Source organism: Trichomonas vaginalis, chromosome VI, assembly GCF_026262505.1.
Source record: "Trichomonas vaginalis G3 chromosome VI, whole genome shotgun sequence".
NCBI classification, from domain to species: domain Eukaryota; phylum Parabasalia; order Trichomonadida; family Trichomonadidae; genus Trichomonas; species Trichomonas vaginalis.
Genome location: NC_067208.1, coordinates 2,785,777 through 2,807,089, shown reverse-complemented (window position 1 = coordinate 2,807,089; position 21,313 = coordinate 2,785,777). Strand labels below are relative to the sequence as shown.

Here is a 21,313-nt window from a genome sequence, read left to right as displayed (position 1 = left end):
CAATGGTAAAACAAAAGTTCCTGAAATCCTATAGGTTTCTTCAATTTTTCTTTGAAAAAATAAATATTTTTTTTGAGAAATTTATTGTTTCACATTGAAATATTTGACAATTTCATTTTAACATAAGTATGCAATACATCAACGAAGTCATCTCTACCAGAAGGATGAGGAAGTTCAAGAGCCACACTCCTCAAAACATCATTGATCAAAAAAAATTCTTGAAAGAATTCAAGCAACAAGAGTCAGAATGGATTATGTTGATGCTTATATAGAACGCCAGCTAAATTGTTATATAACATTTAAGACTATGTTGTGTTTCTGCAGAAGAATTGCCAGAGAGTTGGGTTTAAAAGTTGATCGACTTGCAAAAAGAAATAGAAATGCACTTTTATGCTGGATGGCAGAAAACTGGGAGCTTATTGAACCGAGGATTGGAGATATACTCCTGTTGCTTGATAAGAGTAACGACGAATATTCAGCCAACAACCAGGATGATGAAATCGAATATGATTCATCCCCAGAAATTAAAGATGAGGAGCCATCTCCTATAGAAACTAAGAAGGTAATAATTCCTCGTATAGATGAATTTATTTATTCAGTGGGTCCTACAGCAGGTTTTATTTGAGAGAGGGTCAAAGTTGCTATTTGTCACTTTTCCACAAGAATATAATGGGGAAAAAGTTATCATATAGTTGATCTCATTCACTGAGGTGAGAGATGCATGTAGTGTAATGGGATAAACAGTTGGATTGCTGCTCTAAGTCCTAGGTTCGAGACACATTGGCTTCATTTTTCTCTTTTTTATTGACGTAAACTATTCAATTTTTGTGTTCTCCATTCAAATTTCAGAATTTTTTTTGCAGATTTCACGCTACATTCGAAGTTACCTTTTGTAACAACCACCACTGCCTACGAAAGACGAAAGTGTGTCACGATTTCACCCGGAAATCCGACGGTTGTTTAAGAGTATGCACTTTTGTCACCTACTCGGTTTTATTTTAGCAGATCTTTTGAATCCGGATCCTTCAGATATTTTACAACTTCTTAATTTTCATTAATCTATTAATTGTTATATTTGTGTTTTATGCAATTTTTAGTTATTAATTAAAATTCTTCTCAAAAGAATCAAAATTATTTTTCTGAGAGCATATTATCATTTGTAAATCACCATTCTGCTCAATTTAAAAGCCAGTGAAAGCTAAATTTATTAGATTTATCCCAATTAATCAAAGAATTTCAATGAACCTCATTAGATTATGTCGATAAACTTAAAACTGCGGTATTTTAGTAATGAAATAATGAAGGAAATTAGGTTCCTTGATGATTTATAGAAAATAAATGAGATTTTATGAATGTTAAATTTATTAGTGGCGTTGATTCAAAACTAAAGGTAAATTTATAATAATTATGCTCTAAAACTACGAAAAATATCAGTAAAATAAGGAATTATTAAACATTTTTATACAAAACAAAATAAGACACAAAAATAAAAGATTTATTTCTTTCCATGGTTAAAAATTTTTGTCCTTATCGCTTTAATAGCGTTCTTTCCAAATTTTCCTTGCATTGATTGGGTAATTTTGTCAATTTCGATGTAAGGAAGGAGTCTATTAATTATTAACATGATCTTATCGGGTCCTGCATTGCATCCGATCTCTTTTCCTCGAACATCAAAATAATTGAAAAGATAATTCGGATCAAATTCGGATTTGACGTCTTCACAGACTTTAAACAGGATTTGTATCGCTGGTTGAACAACTTGTTTCGATTCATAACGCCTTGTCAAATATAATAATTCAATAATTTCCTTTGCATCGATTTCATGGCTTTCGTAAGCGCTAGTGTATGAATATATCAAAAGGGCAACATGGTTCTCATTAATTACAAGCTCATCAAAAAGTTTTTCTAATTTCATCAAATATTCTCTCGAATATCTAACAAAAGTGAGAGATTCTACGTTATTATTAATAACAGCTGCATTATATATAAGTTCTGTGTCTTTTTCTTTGATAAAAAGCTTTTTGACATCAAAATTATTTTCATTGAAAATTGTAACATGAATTGGGATTTCTAGATCACTGTTATTTGTTATATTAGATCCATCATATACTAATGTTGGTATTCCACTGTATTTCAACCATTTTTGGATGAAATTTTCATCTAATTTCATAAATTTTGCAAATTTTTCTAAATTTACATCGGCCAAATATAAATTTTTGATCAGTTCACAAATGTTTTTCCTAAAATTTTCTTCTCCAAACCATTGAAACAAAGTGTGGAACAAACAAGAAGCTTTTGTATATGATGTATCAGTGTTGAAGTAATCCTGGACAGTCATGTTACAATAGAGAATTGGTCTCTTGACGTTCATCTTCAAAGTTGGAAGAAATTCTCTTATTATATAATTATTTGCTTTATCTAATGAAGGAAATGTCTTGGAAAGCACATAACGGGTCATAAATGTCGTAAATCCTTCTTTGATCCATACAGATTCCCAATCAGAAATTGAAACAATGCAAGATATCCAGTGATGAACGATTTCGTGGACAAAAACAGAAAAAGCATCGTTTATTGTTGCTTCGCGTGCCTTCTTCATGTTAGTTAATGATGAATTTGGCCCGTAAATAATTAATCCGAAATTTTCCATTCCTGTTTGCTCTCTACAGATCAAAAACTGTAGAACTTCAAGTGGTAGAGGTGTTTCAGTGTAATTCTCGAGATAATCAATGATTATTGGGATATTTTCTGTAATGGAATTTGCATATTCAGTCATTTCTGGTATTGAATAGATTTTGATGGGTAAACCACGCTTTGTAACTGTTTCAACGCAATCAAATTTGCCAATACAAAAGGCAAATAGATATAGAGGAATTGGAAGAGTTTCTTTGAAGATTGTAGTAGTAATTCCATCTTTTTCTGTAATGTATTCCGGTAAACAATTAGATAATGCTACATGTTCTTTGTCATGATGAATGGTCAGTGAAATTTTTACTCGATTTTCAGGATTGTCAAAGCATGGAAAGATGCAAGAAGCAAAATCAGCTTCACATTGAGTAATAACACAATTGTCTTTAACTATTATTCCATGATCTCCTGAATTGAACGTTCCAGAAAAATTAAAACAAAATTTTTGAGGAATTATTGAACAACATGTAGTAATTATAGATTCTGAACGCTCAAAAACTACCTTTTCGTCATTAATGTAAACGTTTTGTATATCAAGATTTGGTTTTGCATCAAAATTTACGATTTCTTTTTCTTTAAATCCTTCAACAATGATCTGTACTGATCCAGAGAATGATTTAAACTCTTTGTCAAATGTCAAATCAAGGATGTACCTCAGTGGTCTTCCATTCATTTTATGAATTATGTCTTCTGATCAATTTATTCAATACATTATTCATTGAAAAGTCCTAAAATTTTTTGTGTGATAAAAATTCCACAAATTAACATCAAAATTTTTTGAAAATTAATCAATGATAATTCTGCCACTCGGTGTAATGATAAAATTTACTATTGTTTTAACTTCCTATGACCTAATATTAACTGTTCATTCATGAAAATAGTCCAAAGCACGTAAAGTATCCGATTTTACATTCGGATCATGCATTCAATAATATTGTAATGCGGAAACTACTGAGCAGGTTTTATTACGGGCAGAATTGCATTAAATTTAGATTGGAACGATTTTTATGACGGAGATGGCTCTGCTTCTAATAAGACAGGGACATTTGCTGGAGGGAATAATTATTATTTTAAAGATTGTGAGGTTATTGATTCAAATTCAGGTGCAATTTACATATCATCAAGCTCTCATTATACAAAAGTACTAGCAGAGAGCTCTGTTTTTGTAAATTGTTACAAAAAAGATTCTTCAAATTTTTTCCAAAGCGATGGGCAATGTGTACAGTCAAAAATTTGTTCCAAAAATGCATCATATAATAATAGTTATGGATGCCATTGCTACATTATTGCGTCAAATAGAGAAAATTATAAAAATTATCTTAATGATTCAACAATTTGTGACATAAATGCAGGAAAACAGACTAGTTCAATTTACAATAAGCAAGGAAATATACTTATCAATTCAATTAATTTTACGAATTGTATTTCTCATATTCCTTCTTATTTTATTGTCAAAGGTATTACTTGTAGTAATGTTTCGTTCTGCTCCATGATTAATGACACAAGTCCAACTTATACAATTTCTCTTCATCAAGGTGGCAAAAACTCTGTTTTTAGGTGTAATTACATGCTTAACAATGCTTCATTCATTATAATGACCCAAGATGAAGGAGCTACAACCAGAATTGAAGAATGTATTATAATTAATAATATTATTAGATCTTCTGTATTCACTAATTGGTATCAAAATGCTAATACAATTGTTCATTGTTTTTGTGATGAAGAACGCCTTGGAACTGGTGATTTTTCAGAAATGAAAACCGAAAAATTTGAAAATCCATTGACCCATTTTAATACTCATCAATGTGAGGTAATGCCATTTAGTTCGTTAAATGAAAATGATGAAGTATATCATAATCCTAAATTTTTGGAAGTTACTTTTCCCTCATTATTCTCATAGTAAATATATGACTTTATGACACATATAATACTAGCAATTTTTGCTTAATTTTTATACGATTCAAAAAGATTTGATCTAATTTTCATCTAAACCATTGATATTTTGGGCAATATCAATTTGAAATAGAGACAACGGCAAAATGGTATAAAAATAGTTCGAAAATTATTTTCAAACTTTTTTTGACACTTTTTCCGGATTGACTTTCTAATTTATAACTCTTTCTGATGACAATTTTTATTATTCAACTTATAAAGATGGATATATCATTGGAAATCAAACCAACATTACTTTAAATGGTTTAAAAAACATAAATCTTGTAGATTGTGTCATTCCATCTTTTTTTCAAGGAAAAATTGTACATGGATTTGGATATAGATGCTTTTATGGAGCACCAAGTATCACACGCGTATTTATTCCAAAAACAGTAACATATTTCAGTGGAGATACTTTTGTTTGGTGCAAAAAATTAGAAGAGATCGAATTTGAAGATGGTTTTCAAGATGTCTATCTAGGTCATTATACACTGTTAGGTACAGCCATAAAATCATTTAGATTTCCATTAGGTTCAACACTTGAGAATAATTTCTTTTCATATTCACAAATCAAAAACATTTATATCTATGATATGACATCATCCAGATTGGATAATTTATTTTTACAATGCCCCAAGAAATTAACATATATGTTCCAGTAAATTATCCTTTTAACACATTTGGAGATCGCCCAGTCAAGAAAGTATTACCATTCTACTCAAAACAAAAATCCTCATGTTTAGCTACAGTATATTGCCGAATGATTTCTTCAATTTATTTCATTCAATTTGTAATTTATTAATAAATCCTAAAGAATAAAAAGTTTTTGTTTATATGATTTACACAAGTTAACAAAACATAGTGTATTCTTATCAATATAATATTTTTGTCAGATTCGAATTCAATTTATTAGAAAAAATAGCCATTTTTAGAATACACATTACCACATCTCTTGATAATTTGGATATGAGTTGTATATTAGCTCCTCTTTGCCCAAAAATCTTAAATTTTTCAAAGAAACCGTTTATGCTAGCATTTTTTTATGATTGCGTTTTCATAAATCAACAATGTTTATTATTATTTATTAAACACCACTGGAGCAGCCATTAGCAATGTACGCAAGATCAAAAATTCTTATATTTTTGAATTTCCTTGCAAATCTAGTCATCTATGTGAACCATACTCAATTATACTTAGAAAGGGCCAATATAAGATCGAGTTATGGGGTGCATCAGGCGGTGATGCTAGAGAAGAAAATGAAATCCCGATTCGTCCAGATTCAGGAGGACATGGTTCCTATGTGTCAGGTGACATTGTGATTCAGAATGATACAAATATCTTCCTATATCTTGGTGGCAAAGGCCAAAATCAAGAAGTTTATACTAAAACACAAAATCCTGCACTGGGCGGTTGGAATTTTGGCGGTAATGGGGGAGTAGAAACTAACCCTGAAGAAGCAGGGCCGCCAGAGAATGGAGCTGGAGGAGGAGGTGCTATTGACATTCGTCTTCAATATGCTGACATCAATAACAAAAATCTTGCTCCAAGTATATGGAAAAAATCTATTGAGAGCAGAATAATCGTTGCGGGTTCTGGGGGTGGTGCTGCATCAGCAAAGACGTATTCCTATGGATCTGCTGATGGATATCCAGGTGGAACTATTTAGGCAGCATCAAACAAGCCATATACAAATGGCGGAACCCAAAAACTTGGTACACTTGGAAAAGGCTTAGATGGGATATCAACAAATGAAAACAATGCCGGCGGTTCAGGGGGAAACGGGAGCGGTTATCGAGGCGGCTACAACAGTTTTCCTAAAGACACTAATATGGGCTATCTTCATATTGGCGGCTCTGGAGGTAGTTCTTATATTAGTGGCCATTTTGGCTGCATAAGCCCAAATTTTGAAGCTGATTCTCAACCAACTTTGGCTCATTCTATACATGAGTCAGGATTTTATTTCACCCACACCGAGATGAAGAGCGGTAATGAGAGCATGCCAAATCCATTTAGTGAATCTTTGATGAAAGGAAATATCGGGAATGGAGTTTGTCGTATTACTCTTCTTTCTATCTTCAAAATATCATGCTTTATCAGTCCAAACTTCAATTACTTCTTTCCCTTTATCTTTTTAACTTTGATATCCAAATAAAATAAATTTTCATTCAAATCCGAAAACATATATGCCTATCTTGGAGGTCATAGGGACGATCAATCTGCCATGTCTCAGATTCCAGCATTTTTATTTGCTCGAATTTGACTTATCTTAGCAAATAGAATTGGAATTTATTTGCTAATAAATAATGATCATATGTTTTTCTCACTTTGAGTTTCACATCATGCCACAGTTTTTATGCATTAATTTAACAAAATTTAATTTCAGAAATAAATAGTTCGTAATATTGAATATTCTTTACTAGGAACAACAGGTGATGCAGATATTAATGTCAATGATTCCAAAGATTCCGTTTTATTCAAATATCCATGCAAATCAAATTACAAATGTGAGCCATACGTTCTTAGATTTGGCATTGGATTCTATAAAATTGAACTATGGGGATCTTCCGGTGGTAATGCTCGAGAGGTAAATCTGCCAAATTTGAGACCTGATTCAGGCGGGCATGGGTCATATGTTTCAGGAAACATTGCTATAAATCAACCAATTACTATGTATCTATATCTTGGCGGTAAAGGTCAAGATCAAGATAAAACAATTCCAAACCAAACGCCTACACAAGGTGGTTGGAATTTTGGCGGAAATGGTGGCGTTGAATACACCTCAGAAACTGGCTTCGCAGAGAATGGAGCAGGTGGAGGAGGGGCTGTCGACATTCGCTTAGAATACATAGATATTAATAAAGACAAACCGGATCAAAATATTCTGAAGAAGTCAATTGAGAGTCGAATAATTGTCGCAGGTTCAGGAGGTGGTGCTTCTTCAGGTGAAGAATTTCCTTTGGGCAAAATTGATGGTTTTCCTGGTGGAAATATTTCTGCAATATCAAATGGAATCTATGTACTCGGAGGAAGCCAAACATCAGGTACACTTGGTATCGGACACAATGGAAGATCCTCTTCTAAAAATGAAGGAGCTTCTGGTGGTTGCGGCAGTGGCTACCGAGGTGGAATTAATAAACTTCCTTCATCTTCTAATGAAGGATATTTCCAAATTGGAGGCACAGGAGGAAGTTCATATGTCAGTGGCCATTTTGGATGTATCAGTCCAAGTCATCAAAATGATATAGTTGCAAATAATCAGAACTCCATTCATGAGTCAGGTTATAAATTCATCAATACAAAAATGATCAGCGGGCAAGAAAAAATGCCAAGTCCATTTAATGATTCATTCATTTTTGGTAATATTGGTAACGGCATTGGACGAATAACCTTTCTTTATGCATATATTCAAACGTGTGTTATCTTCAAAAGTAATTATTATTTATACATGTTTTTATTCACTGCTATAAGTACCACATAGATATCTATTGATAACTAGATTAATGACATAGAAATTCTTCTAATCCACGTTTATTTTGCCTATATTAAATGATTTTCTTTTTCTGTTATGATTTCTAAATAGTTTTTAATAAGTTCTCTTTCAAATTCATCTCATCAAATAACTATCCGATCAATTTTTATCTATTTATTTTCAAGGATTTATCATTGAAAATTAGAATGATTTTTTATAAAAGCATAAAAAATAAAGTATTCAATTTTTTTTGAAAGAAACCTTAAAATATATGACCCGCCTTTTGATGATAGGCAGGGTTTAGAATTATCAAATATCAATACAATCACATATTATATCAATGAGTCAACCGCACAAGCCATCTCAAATGTAGTTACAAATAAAGACACATACTTATTTGAATATCCCTGTCAATCTTTTAATATTTGCTCTCCATATGTCATTGAATTCCAACCAGGAACATATCAAATTGAACTTTGGGGCTCATCAGGAGGGAATGGACGATACCTAAACAGAAGAGAAGTTCGTCCAGATTCTGGTGGAAATGGATCATACGTTTCAGGAATCCTAAATTTAATACGTAGAAAAACAATGTTCTTATACCTTGGTGGTCGAGGCCAAGATCAAGACGATGCGACAAAATCTCATATTCCAGCATTAGGCGGTTGGAACTTCGGTGGAAAGGGAGGTATTGACTTTAATGATGATGTACATCCTTATGAACCATTAGAAAGTGGTGCTGGTGGTGGAGGTTCTGTTGATCTCCGTTTAATGTATATTGATATAAACGATCAAGATGATTTGAATGAAAGTCTTCTTAATGAATCCCTTGAGAGTCGGATCATGGTAGCGGGATCTGGTGGTGGCGCAGTTTCTGCAGAACCAAATGATTGGGGAATGACTGATGGATTTCCAGGTGGAGGAACTGCTGCAATTTCCAATGGATTATACTCTTTAGGCGGTTCCCAAACTAAAGGAATTTTTGGCAAAGGAATGGACGGAAAGTCTTCTTTTTCTAATCTTGGAGGTTCAGGTGGAAGTGGAAGTGGATATCGTGGAGGATATATCAATTTTCCTTCAACTACACAGGATGGATTTTATTCTATTGGTGGATCTGGTGGAAGTTCATATATAAGTGGTCATTTTGGATGCATCAGTCCATATTTTAAGAACGATTCAGAACCAACACCACTTAATTCATTCCATGAATCAGGGTTGTTCTTTACAAATACCATCATGAAGAGTGGTAATGAAGAAATGCCAAGTCCATACAATTCCAGTGTTATCAGAGGTCATATTGGCCATGGCATCTGCCGTATTACTATTCTTCGTCCAACATTTTGTCCCTCGAATACATTTTGTTTTTCTATTCCTCTTTCCATTTTATTTGTATCACTCGGTTTTTCAATAAAATAAAATCTTAATTTAAATTATATCACCAAATCTAAAAGTAAAACATTTTCCTGATGATAGTTTACCAATTCACTTGAAATAACTTTTCCTCTGAGATCAATAATCTGAAACATTATGGAAATTCGTTTTTAATTTCAAGAGATTGTATTTTCTCCATTAAACAGATTTATCATTACTATAGATTTGAAATCGGCTTATTTATATATAAATTTATAGTGATAATTTATTGAGACATCAAGTGTACTCTTATTTTTTTCGCAAATTAATTAAAGATATAAATAGTTCGTCATTTTGAATATTCTTTACTAGGAACAACAGGTAATGCAGATATTAATGTCAATGATTCCGGAGATTCCATTTTATTCAAATATCCATGTAATTCAAATTACATATGTGAACCATATGTTCTTAGATTTGGCATTGGATTCTACAAAATTGAACTATGGGGAGCTTCTGGAGGTAATGCACGAGTAGAAAATACTCCAGATATTCGTCCTGATTCAGGAGGTCATGGATCATATGTCTCAGGGAACATTGCAATAAAACATCCCACTACTTTGTATCTTTTTCTTGGTGGTAAAGGCCAAGACCAAGATATAACAATTCTAAATGAAACACCAGCTTTAGGCGGTTGGAATTATGGTGGGAATGGCGGCGTCGATAATCATCCCTCAGAATATGGACCCCAAGAGAATGGGGCTGGTGGAGGAGGTGCTGTTGACATTCGCTTAGAATACATAGATATTAATAAAGACAATCCGGATCAAAACGTTCTGAAAAAGTCAATTGAAAGTCGAATAATTGTCGCAGGTTCAGGAGGTGGTGCTTCTTCTGGTGGTACACATCCTTTGGGTAAAATTGATGGTTTTCCTGGTGGCAATATTTCTGCAATATCGAATGGAGCATATGTACTCGGAGGAAGCCAAACATCAGGTACACTTGGTATCGGACACAATGGAAGATCCTCTTCTAAAAATGAAGGAGCTTCTGGTGGTTGCGGCAGTGGCTACCGAGGTGGAATTAATAAACTTCCTTCATCTTCTAATGAAGGATATTTCCAAATTGGAGGCACAGGAGGAAGTTCATATGTCAGTGGCCATTTTGGATGTATCAGTCCAAGTCATCAAAATGATATAGTTGCAAATAATCAGAACTCCATTCATGAGTCAGGTTATAAATTCATCAATACAAAAATGATCAGCGGTAATGAGAAAATGCCAAGTCCATATAATGATTCATTCATTATTGGTAATATTGGTAACGGCATTGGACGAATAACAGTTCTTTTTGCTTATATTCAAACATGTGTTGTCTACAAAAATCATTATTATTTATTCATGTTTTTATTCACTGCTATAAATACCTCATAGATATCTCTTAATAATCTAATTTTTTACTGCATGAAGGTTTTGGTGGAAGTTGGATTTGTAACAGAGGTGGATATAGTGAATTACTACTAAATCTGCAAAGCGGGAATCAAACTGCTTGAGAATTAGGCAATGAATATTGAGGCGGATGTAATGAATTTCCTTCATCTTCAAATCCAGGATATTTCCAAATTGGAGGTACTGGGAGAAGTTCAATTATCAGTGGTCATTTAGGATGCATTAGTCCAAGTCATAAAGATAATTCTATTCATGAATCAGGATTATTTTTTCGAGACACTAAAATGATTAGTGGTAACGATAGCATGCCAAATCCATTGGATGATTCATATATGATTGGCAACATAAGTAATGGAATTTGCTTATATTAAGACATGCCATATTAATTATAATGGTATTTTAATATTTCCTTTCTTTATTAATGGTTTTATTTTTATATAAAAATTTTATAAAATTATATAAAATGAACAGATTGTGTTAATGTTTGTGGAGGTAAGTTTCATTGCGAATCGTCCAACAGCTGCTGACATAAAACTAAACAATTTAGAATTTATGTTTCATAGATTTATGCAATTTTATAAAATTATAACCTTAAAAGTTTTGATCCTGAAGCGTCAATGAATAGTTGGTATTAATTCTTTATATTATTATCTCAATGATGAAACAGGTCAAGCAACTAAAAATGTCATCAATTCCAAAGATACATACCTTTTCCAGTACCCGTGCAAAAAATTAAATCTTTGTGAACCATATGTTATAGAATTTTCCCGTGGCACTTATCATATTGAGCTATGGGGTTCATCAGGCGGATTTGGACGAAAATTAAATGAAGCTGAATTTCAGCCAGATTCAGGCGGTCGTGGCTCATATGTCTCTGGAATTATTAATCTTACGCAATCTAAAACCATGTATCTCTATCTTGGAGGTCATGGTGAAGATCAATCCGACATGTCTCACTCCCATATTCCAGCATCAGGCGGTTGGAATTTTGGCGGTAACGGAGGAATTGATTACAACGATGATGAAGGTATTTATTATCCCTTAGAAAACGGTGCTGGTGGAGGAGGTGCAGTTGATCTTCGTCTTGAATATTATGATATTAATAAAGATGATATCAACCAAGATGAAAATGAACAAAATCTTTTAAACAAATCTCTTGAGAGTCGTATAATCGTCGCCGGATCAGGAGGTGGTGGTTGCTCAGCAAATGATCAAACATGGGGATATGCCAAAGGATATCCAGGCGGAAATACCTCTGCTATTTCAAATGGACCTTATGTTTTTGGTGGAAGCCAAATACAAGGATTTTTTGGAATTGGAATGAGCGGAATTTCTGGCTACGAAAATCAAGCAGGTTCAGGTGGGTGTGGAAGTGGATATCGTGGAGGATATATCAATTTTCCTTCAACTACACAGGATGGATTTTACCATATTGGCGGATCTGGAGGAAGTTCATATATAAGTGGTCATTTTGGATGCATCAGTCCATATTTTAAGAACGATTCAGAACCAACACCACTTAATTCATTCCATGAATCAGGGTTGTTCTTTACAAATACCATCATGAAGAGTGGTAATGAAGAAATGCCAAGTCCATACAATTCCAGTGTTATCAGAGGTCATATTGGCCATGGCATCTGCCGTATTACTATTCTTCGTCCAACATTTTGTCCCTCGAATACATTTTGTTTTTCTATTCCTCTTTCCATTTTATTTGTATCACTCGGTTTTTCAATAAAATAAAATCTTTATTTAAATTATATCACCAAATCTAAAAATAAAAACATTTTCCTGATGATGGTTTACCAATTCACTTGAGATAACTTTACCTCTGAGCTCAATAATCTCAAATGTTATGGAAATTTATAATGGAAATTGTAAGAATGCCAGCTATGGATTTGTAATTATTGGTTTATTGAGAGAATACAACAAGTATACTCTTTATTTTTCTCAAATCCATTAAAGTGATCACATACTAAACATTTTGAGCTCAGAGGCGCGAAAAAGCGAATAAATTAAAACCTTAAACAGAAAATTTGAGAATGCGTCAGAAAATGATATGAATTAAATAACTCGTCATTTTGAATATTCTTTACTAGGAACAACAGGTAATGCAGATATTAATGTCAATGATTCCGGAGATTCCATTTTATTCAAATATCCATGTAATTCAAATTACATATGTGAACCATATGTTCTTAGATTTGGCATTGGATTCTACAAAATTGAACTATGGGGAGCTTCTGGAGGTAATGCTAGAGAGATAAATAAACCTAGTTTGCGACCCGATTCAGGAGGTCATGGGTCATATGTTTGTGGGAATATTTTAATCAAACATCCCACTACTTTGTATCTTTATCTTGGTGGTAAAGGCCAAGACCAAGATAAAACAATTCCAAATGAAACACCTGCACAAGGTGGTTGGAATTTTGGCGGAAATGGCGGTGTCGAAAATAATACCAATGAAATTGGACCTCCAGAGAACGGAGCCGGTGGAGGAGGTGCTGTTGACATTCGCTTAGAATACATAGATATGAATAAAGACAATCCGGATCAAAACGTTCTGAAAAAGTCAATTGAAAGTCGAATAATTGTCGCAGGTTCAGGAGGTGGTGCTTCTTCAGGTGATGAACGTCCTTTGGGTAAAATTGATGGTTTTCCTGGTGGCAATATTTCTGCAATATCGAATGGAGCATATGTACTCGGAGGAAACCAAATATCAGGTAAACTTGGTATCGGCGACGATGGAAGTTCATCATCTAATAATGAAGGAGCTTCTGGTGGTTGCGGCAGTGGCTACCGAGGAGGAATTAATAAACTTCCTTCAAATTCAGATTCAGGATATTTCCAAATTGGAGGTACAGGAGGAAGTTCATATATCAGCGGTCATTTTGGATGTATCAGTCCGAATCATCAAAATGATTTAGTTGAAAATAAACAGAATTCTATTCATGAATCAGGTTATATATTCACCGATACTAAGATTATCAATGGGCAAGAAAAAATGCCAAGTCCATATAATGATTCATTCATTATTGGCAATATTGGTAACGGCATTGGACGAATAACCTTTCTTTATGCATATATAAACTCATGTGTTATCTTCAAAAGTAATTATTATTTATTCATGTTTTCATTCACTGCTTTAAATCCCACATAGATATCTTTTGACATTTTTCAACACACACTCGATTTTTTGACCAAATGTTTCAAAACTTGGATTTTTTTGCAGATCTGATATAATATTTTGACTTGGAATAATATGCTCATGTTAGAGAATGAGTAAAAAAAATCGAGAGAATAGCAGAAGTGGCAAGTGTACACCACTTACAACTTTTATGACACTCTATCAAATTTCATGTTTAATATTTTATTTTCGTTGCAGCTTCAAGCATACCGTCCTCTTTTTGAGGGATATCAATATGTATAAAGTGAACCCTTATTTCATTTATGAGATTTCATTAATTTTAAATTCATAAGGATTATAGACAATGAAACATCGTAATTGAATGAATAATTAAGCTGTTTTGTCTTTTCAATATCATTCAAAAATTGTGACATCAAGACAATTTTATTTTTTTATCCTAATTAACATAATAAAAGAAATAAATAGTTCAGAATATTGAATACTCTCTACTAGGAAAAACAGGTAATGCATTCATCAATGTAACTTCCGCCGATGATTCAATCATTTTTAGATATCCATGTAAATCAAATTACATATGTGAACCATACATACTTAAATTTGGAATTGGATACTATAAAATTGAACTTTGGGGATCATTTGGTGGAAATGCGAGAGAAGCAAATCAAGCAAATATGCGACATGATTCAGGCGGCCATGGGTCATATGTTTCAGGGAAAATTGCAATTAAGCATCCTACAACTATGTATCTTTATCTCGGTGGCAAAGGCCAAGATCAAGATAAAACAATTCCAAATGAAACACCTGCACAAGGCGGTTGGAATTTTGGCGGAAACGGTGGCGTTGAATACACCTCAGAAGACGGCTTCACAGAGAATGGAGCTGGAGGAGGAGGTGCTGTAGATATCCGCTTAATATACTTTGATATTAATCAAAACAATCCAGATAAAAATATTCTGAAAAAATCAATTGAGAGTCGAATAATTGTTGCGGGTTCAGGAGGTGGCGCTGTGTCCGGAGAATCATATCCTTGGGGTGATAGTAAAGGTTATCCAGGCGGAAATATTTCCGCAATCACAAATGGACCTTATATCCATGGTGGTAATCAAACTACAGGAGAGTTAGGGATAGGAGACAACGGAACTTCCTCTTCCAATAATGAAGGAGCTTCTGGTGGTTGTGGCAGCGGTTACAGGGGTGGATATAATGAATTGCCTTCAAGATTTCAAACGGGTTATTTCCAAATTGGAGGTACTGGAGGAAGTTCATATATCAGTGGTCATTTAGGATGTATTAGTCCAAGTCATAAAGAAGATAAAGAATCGAATAAATTAAATTCTATTCATGAATCAGGATTATTTTTTCGAGACACTAAAATGATTAGTGGTAACGATAGCATGCCAAATCCATTCGATGACTCATATATGATTGGCAATATTGGTAATGGGATTTGTCGTATAACAGTTCTTTTTGCTTACATAAAGACTTTTCTTTTCTTTGATTGCAATAATTTTATATATTCTCTATTGATTTCTGTTATCATTTCTAAGTAATTGTTAATAAACAATAGTTGTGAATTTGCCATTTTTTTTGAGAAATATTGAATATTTTGTGATAGGAAACCTTAAATTCCGACTCGAACATATTTATGGCAAATATAGTTTAAAACCTAAAAGGAGTTGGTGAATTCTCTTTCTATTTATTAGGAACAACTGATGAGGCAATATCAAATGTTTCCAGGAACAAAGATACATATCTTTTCCAGTATCCTTGCAAATCAAATAATATCTGTGAACCATATGTCTTCCATTTTCCTAAAGGATACTACCAGATTAAACTTTGGGGCTCATCTGGAGGAAATGGAAGAGTTAGAAACGAAGCTACAATTCGAGAAGATTCTGGTGGTCATGGAGCTTATGTGGCTGGAAATATCCAAATAAAAAATACCATCACCATGTTTCTATACCTTGGCGGACGTGGCCAAGATCAGAGCGACACGAGCCACTCTCTAATTCCAGCATCAGGCGGCTGGAATTTTGGAGGTCAAGGCGGGATTGATCTTAATCCTGAAAATGAAACAGGTCCTGGTTCCTCATTGGAAAATGGGGCAGGAGGTGGCGGTGCTGTTGATATTCGCTTGGAATATGCTGATATAAATAATATTGATAGAAATAGTAAAATTTTTAATAAATCGATAATGAGTCGAATAATCGTCGCTGGTTCAGGCGGTGGTGCTTGCTCTGGAAATAATTTTGGATTAGGAATTCCTAAAGGATTTCCCGGTGGTAATTCTTCTGCATTATCCAATGGTCCATATACATTCGGTGGTACTCAAACCGATGGCAAATTGGGCATTGGAATGGACGGAATCTCCGGACATAATAATGAAGGAGGTTCCGGAGGTTGTGGAAGCGGTTATCGTGGAGGATTTTCAAAGTTTCCGTTAACTTCAGCACCAGGAACCTTTGAAGTAGGAGGAACTGGAGGAAGTTCTTATATTAAAACAAGAGAAGAGACTAACCAGTTCATGATAGACCATCCAGATTTATTTTTCTCAAATAATATTATTATTAGTGGGAAAGATAATATGCCAAGTCCGTACAATAATTCATATATCACTGGACATGTTGGCCATGGAGTCTGTCGTATTACAGTTCTAAATTTGATAATTCGATGTACTTGCATCTGTAGTTCAATAGTAAATTTATCTCTGTTATTTGTTTCATCAGGACTATCATAAATAACATTCAAATTCATACTATTTTTTATACCTTTAAATGAACACTAAGGCCCATCTGAATTTAATTCAAATTTCGGAGAACTGAGGTGATGCGCCATTGAAAATTTAAACTTCTGAATTGATTGTCATGTCATTTTGGCGGCAGTATATAGATTTTTTATGATGCACTTGCACTAAAATGATACGGTCTTAAACTATTAATTTAATGTTAATTTTCGAAGATATTTCATGCTAGTGGAAAGAATTTTGAAGTAAATTAAGATGTGAATAACTTATTTAAATTCTTCGTCGATAATTTAAGGAATAGAAGATGTTTATTGGACCAGATAATTTTGAGATTTGACTGATAAACATTATAAATATATCGGAAATAATTTTTATACAAAAAGTATTTATTTAATGCAAAATAGAGATATAAAAGATACTTTGGCACCAATATTCTGTTTGACATATTTGATGGTCATACCTAAGACAATATTAGAACAATTCAAACAGTCTATTGGAATTCCAGAATCAAAAAGCATTTTAATATATGATTCGTTTCGATTTTCAACATATAAACATCCTTTAAGTGCATTGCAATCTAGAAAAGAAAACTCCGAAACATATGAAACCCAAATCGGAAAGTTTATTTTTTGGAGTTTTGTACAATTAAAGAAAGCATATCTTTTAATCAATTGTACTGAATTTTGAAATATATAAACCTCTTGTAGATAAAATGAATTCACGAATGATGCTTCTCCAATAATAGTACTATTTACTTCAAAAATGGTTTCTTCTGACATTGGTGAATGAAACAGTATTGTTTCTTCATTATTCTTTATTTCATATACTGTATCTTTTACACATTTATAGTTTTCTGATTTAAACTCTGATATAAATTTCAAATTTGGACAACAAGAAAATGCTTGATCCCCAATCATTGAAAGTTCTGATTCATCTTCAAAGTAAATTGCTATTAAATCTGAACAATTATAAAATGCTTTGTTATTTATTGTCTGAATGTAATCTGATATATAGCAATATTTGATGGATAAATTTGCAAATGCTTTTGCTGCAATTTCTTCGCAACCCCTAATAGATAATACTTGGTCTGTTCCCAAATACTCATAAATTATAGTTTGTTCTGGATTTAACACGAAAAATGAACTATCCAAATATAAGTTATCTTGCCCCATATAAGTTAGATCTGAACCAGAATAATAATAATAATAGTTGTAATAATTATAAAAATACAGATTTTCGAATTTGCATTTGTTTTTTATATTGAGCTTAATATTTTGATTCAACTTAGAAATATAAATTACTTCTGATTCAATATTATCGAAAATCAATGTTACAACTTTGGGAAGATTTAACAGAGGATAATAGCAAAAAATAGTTTTGAAGTTATTAATCGTTATTAATATATCAGTTATATTAGAGTAATATGGAAATATAGTATTATCAATTCCAATAAATTCATCAATAATCATTTCATTAATAACACAGTTTGAGAATGCTTCATTATGTATTTTCATGAAATTTGTTGATATCCTTAAAAATTGTATTATTGAACAATTAAAACTATTGTAATATAAAATTGGGGCATTAGTTCCTTTTTCAAATATAACATTTTTTTTTAAGTTTGAAATGTTTGCAAATGAAATTTTATCGATTATAAATGTTTTTGATGGAAAATGAATTGAAGAAATATTTGTATTATAAAAAGCTTTCTCTCCTATCTGTTCTAATTCACTATTTTCATCAAATAGTAAATGCGTTAACTTTATGCAATTACTAAATGCAGAAGAAGAAATCTTTTTAACTGAACTAGGAATTATTATTTCTTCTATTTGTGTATTATTAAAAGCTGCTATACCAATGACTTGAAGTATCGAATATTTAGAAAATACAACGCTTTCCAAATTATTTGAATCTGAAAAAATATAACTAGGGATTATAACATTCGAGGGAACAATAACTTCACTATAATTTTTATTATAAAAATCAATATTTGTTACATGACTGGTATTAGATATATGAATTAAAGTTGAAGAATCAAATGCATTTTTATCAATGAATGTAACATAATCTGGAATTGTTATTACAGATATATTTGTATTGTGAAATGTATTGAACTCGATCCTTTTAATATTTGAATGACTAAGAAATGAAAAATTTTGAAGATTATCGCAGTTGGCAAAAGCATTTGATTCTATGATGGAGAGATTTGAAAAATCAAGAATTTCAACATTTTTAAGATTATGACACTTGGAGAATGCATATGATTTGATAGCTTGCACATTAGGAGGTATTGTTAAATTTGCCATTTTGCATCCATAATACGAATATTCTTCAATTATTTCTACACTTTCATTTATTAAAATATCTTCTTTATTTGAAGGGAAAAGATATATGACTTTGAAATCTTTGGAATAAATTATAGAATCATTTATGATAAGATTTTCATTACCTTCAGCTATTTTAATGATTATTTCAGATGAAAGACTAAACATGTTTTTTGAAATAAAACTTTGATTTTCTTGTATAATATACTTCTTTATTAATGTTTCATCAAAAACATTTTTGCCTAAGATTTGTAATTTACTATTTGATTTAAATGTACATTTTTTAACGAGCACTTATAAAATGCATTATCTCTAATTATTTCAACTGATGCTGGTATAATTATCGTTTAAATTTTTGAATAAGCAAAAGCATACTTACCAATCTCAATTAATTGGCTATTCTCATAAAAATCCACTTGATTAATTTTACTAGATTCAAAGCAAAAATCACATATTTTTAAAACAGATTTTGGAATTAACAAATAATCAAGTTTTAAATATGGAGGATAACTCCAGTCAAATTCAATCAATTTACTATTTTCTTTAAATGTAATGTTTTTAATTGAGCTATAGTATCCATTCATATATTCAAGTCCAAAAGATATGACTGTTGAAGGTATTTCGATTGATGTTACATTTGTTTTATACAATGAGGATAATGAAAAGTTCATAAGCTGTGAATCAGCTGTAAAAGTGAATTCTGTTAGATGCTGACAAGAGGAGAAAGCGCCACGATGTATATTTGTAATTGAATTTGGTATTATAAATTTGGAAAAATTGCAGGATGCAAATACAAATTCATTTATTTCTGTTATATTTGTTGATTCAATTGATATTTTACTCAAATTTTGACAATAATAAAAACAATATTGCCCGATGTAAGTTAATGTTTTAGGAAATTTAATTAAAACAATGCTTGTCCAAGCAAATGCAAATTCTCCTATTTCTGTTAACATGGAATCATTTGAAAATTCAATGTTACAAAGAGTATGACAATTTGAAAAAGACCAAGTTCCAATTTTTTTAATATTGGAATTTATAAAAAATGATTTCAATTTTGTTTGGTAAAATAAATAATCTGCTATCTCCTCAATTTGGCTTCCATTTTCAAAGGAAATATTTTGAAGATTTGTATTTTCAAAAGCATGAATTCCGATTTTAATAGTTGATGATGGCATTGATATTGATTCTAGTAAAGAAGATGCAAAGGAACTTTTACCAATAGTTTTTACCGTTTTTGGAATAATAATATTTCTTATATTTGTATGTGTAAATGCACCATCTCCAATTTGGATTAATCTTGAATTATTTGAAAAGATGATATTTTCTAGTGGTAAACTAGAAAAAGCTAAATCAGAGATTATTGTCACTGCATCTGGAATATTTATTTCTTTCAATTCTGATTTTGAAAAAGTTTCACTTCCAATAATATTTATATAGCAATCAAATGAAAAGTTAACTTTCCTAATAGCTGATTCACTAAAAATAAAATTTCCCAAAATTCTCAAACATGAATCAAATTTTATAGATGTTATGTTGGTTTTAGAGAAAGCATAGTCATGAATAATAGAAATTTTGCTATTTGGTCTGAATTTTATTTCAATAAGAGATAGACAATCAGAAAATGCGTATTCACCAATTTCGACAACTGTTGAAGGAATTTCTATAGATGTAATATTAGTGTTTGAAAATGTGTAATCAGTAATATTGGTTAAGGAACATTCTTCTTTGAATGTAATTGAATTTAATAGAGTGCATGAATCAAAAGCTCTTTTACCTATAAATTTAATATTTGTTAGAGTTATTGATTGAATGGGTAAATAAGCAAATGCAAAATCATTTATTATTTCTAAATTATTTTCTGATTCAATTAATATAGTTGATATTTTATTGAATCGATATAAAAAGTCTTGCCCAACTCTTTTTAGTGAAGATGGGAGATATATTGATCCTGTCTTATCAATATTTTCGTCATTTTCATCTACTTTGCCATAATATCCGAAAGCATCATCTCCAATTTCTTCTAATTCAATATTTTGCTCAAAAGTAACATTTTTAATTTGGGAATTAGCAAATGCGTACTCTTCAATAATTTTTACGCATTTTGAAATTTTGATGTTTTCAATAATTGAGAATGCGAATGAATATGCGCCAATCTTTTTGATAAAATGAGGTATTTCACAATTTATATTTGAATTCAGAAACATATGTAAT

General features: G+C 31.8%; 8 protein-coding genes across 8 annotated transcripts, besides 2 other annotated features; 7 read left to right on the top strand and 1 right to left on the bottom strand.

The window, feature by feature from the left end:
• Positions 1-247: 247 nt before the first annotated feature.
• On the top strand, positions 248-625 carry TVAGG3_0795500 (uncharacterized protein; the record flags this gene model as incomplete). The annotated part of the gene is made up of 1 exon (XM_001306552.1): positions 248-625. The coding sequence occupies one exon, from the start codon at positions 248-250 to the stop codon at positions 623-625; it is 378 nt and encodes a 125-aa protein (XP_001306553.1).
• A 334-nt stretch (positions 626-959) lies between these two features.
• Positions 960-989: a mobile genetic element.
• Positions 990-1,377: 388 nt separating this feature from the next.
• TVAGG3_0795480 (metalloaminopeptidase protein) lies at positions 1,378-7,124 on the bottom strand (the record flags this gene model as incomplete). Its single annotated transcript, XM_001306551.2, has 1 exon — positions 1,496-3,358. One exon carries the CDS (start codon positions 3,356-3,358, stop codon positions 1,496-1,498), a length of 1,863 nt encoding a protein of 620 aa, XP_001306552.1.
• A 61-nt stretch (positions 7,125-7,185) lies between these two features.
• Positions 7,186-8,128, top strand: TVAGG3_0795470 (glycine-rich protein family; the record flags this gene model as incomplete). The annotated part of the gene is made up of 1 exon (XM_001306550.1): positions 7,286-8,095. The coding sequence occupies one exon, from the start codon at positions 7,286-7,288 to the stop codon at positions 8,093-8,095; it is 810 nt and encodes a 269-aa protein (XP_001306551.1).
• Positions 8,129-8,351: 223 nt separating this feature from the next.
• Positions 8,352-9,579, top strand: TVAGG3_0795460 (glycine-rich protein family; the record flags this gene model as incomplete). Its single annotated transcript, XM_001306549.1, has 1 exon — positions 8,678-9,502. The coding sequence occupies one exon, from the start codon at positions 8,678-8,680 to the stop codon at positions 9,500-9,502; it is 825 nt and encodes a 274-aa protein (XP_001306550.1).
• A 1,863-nt stretch (positions 9,580-11,442) lies between these two features.
• On the top strand, positions 11,443-12,627 carry TVAGG3_0795450 (glycine-rich protein family; the record flags this gene model as incomplete). The annotated part of the gene is made up of 1 exon (XM_001306548.2): positions 11,791-12,627. The coding sequence occupies one exon, from the start codon at positions 11,791-11,793 to the stop codon at positions 12,625-12,627; it is 837 nt and encodes a 278-aa protein (XP_001306549.1).
• Positions 12,628-12,932: 305 nt separating this feature from the next.
• On the top strand, positions 12,933-14,321 carry TVAGG3_0795440 (glycine-rich protein family; the record flags this gene model as incomplete). The annotated part of the gene is made up of 1 exon (XM_001306547.1): positions 13,418-14,044. One exon carries the CDS (start codon positions 13,418-13,420, stop codon positions 14,042-14,044), a length of 627 nt encoding a protein of 208 aa, XP_001306548.1.
• A 382-nt stretch (positions 14,322-14,703) lies between these two features.
• TVAGG3_0795430 (glycine-rich protein family) lies at positions 14,704-15,582 on the top strand (the record flags this gene model as incomplete). Its single annotated transcript, XM_001306546.1, has 1 exon — positions 14,704-15,582. One exon carries the CDS (start codon positions 14,704-14,706, stop codon positions 15,580-15,582), a length of 879 nt encoding a protein of 292 aa, XP_001306547.1.
• Positions 15,583-15,983: 401 nt separating this feature from the next.
• Positions 15,984-16,769, top strand: TVAGG3_0795420 (glycine-rich protein family; the record flags this gene model as incomplete). Its single annotated transcript, XM_001306545.1, has 1 exon — positions 15,984-16,769. One exon carries the CDS (start codon positions 15,984-15,986, stop codon positions 16,767-16,769), a length of 786 nt encoding a protein of 261 aa, XP_001306546.1.
• A 42-nt stretch (positions 16,770-16,811) lies between these two features.
• Positions 16,812-16,903: a mobile genetic element.
• Between the last annotated feature and the right edge of the window lie 4,410 nt (positions 16,904-21,313).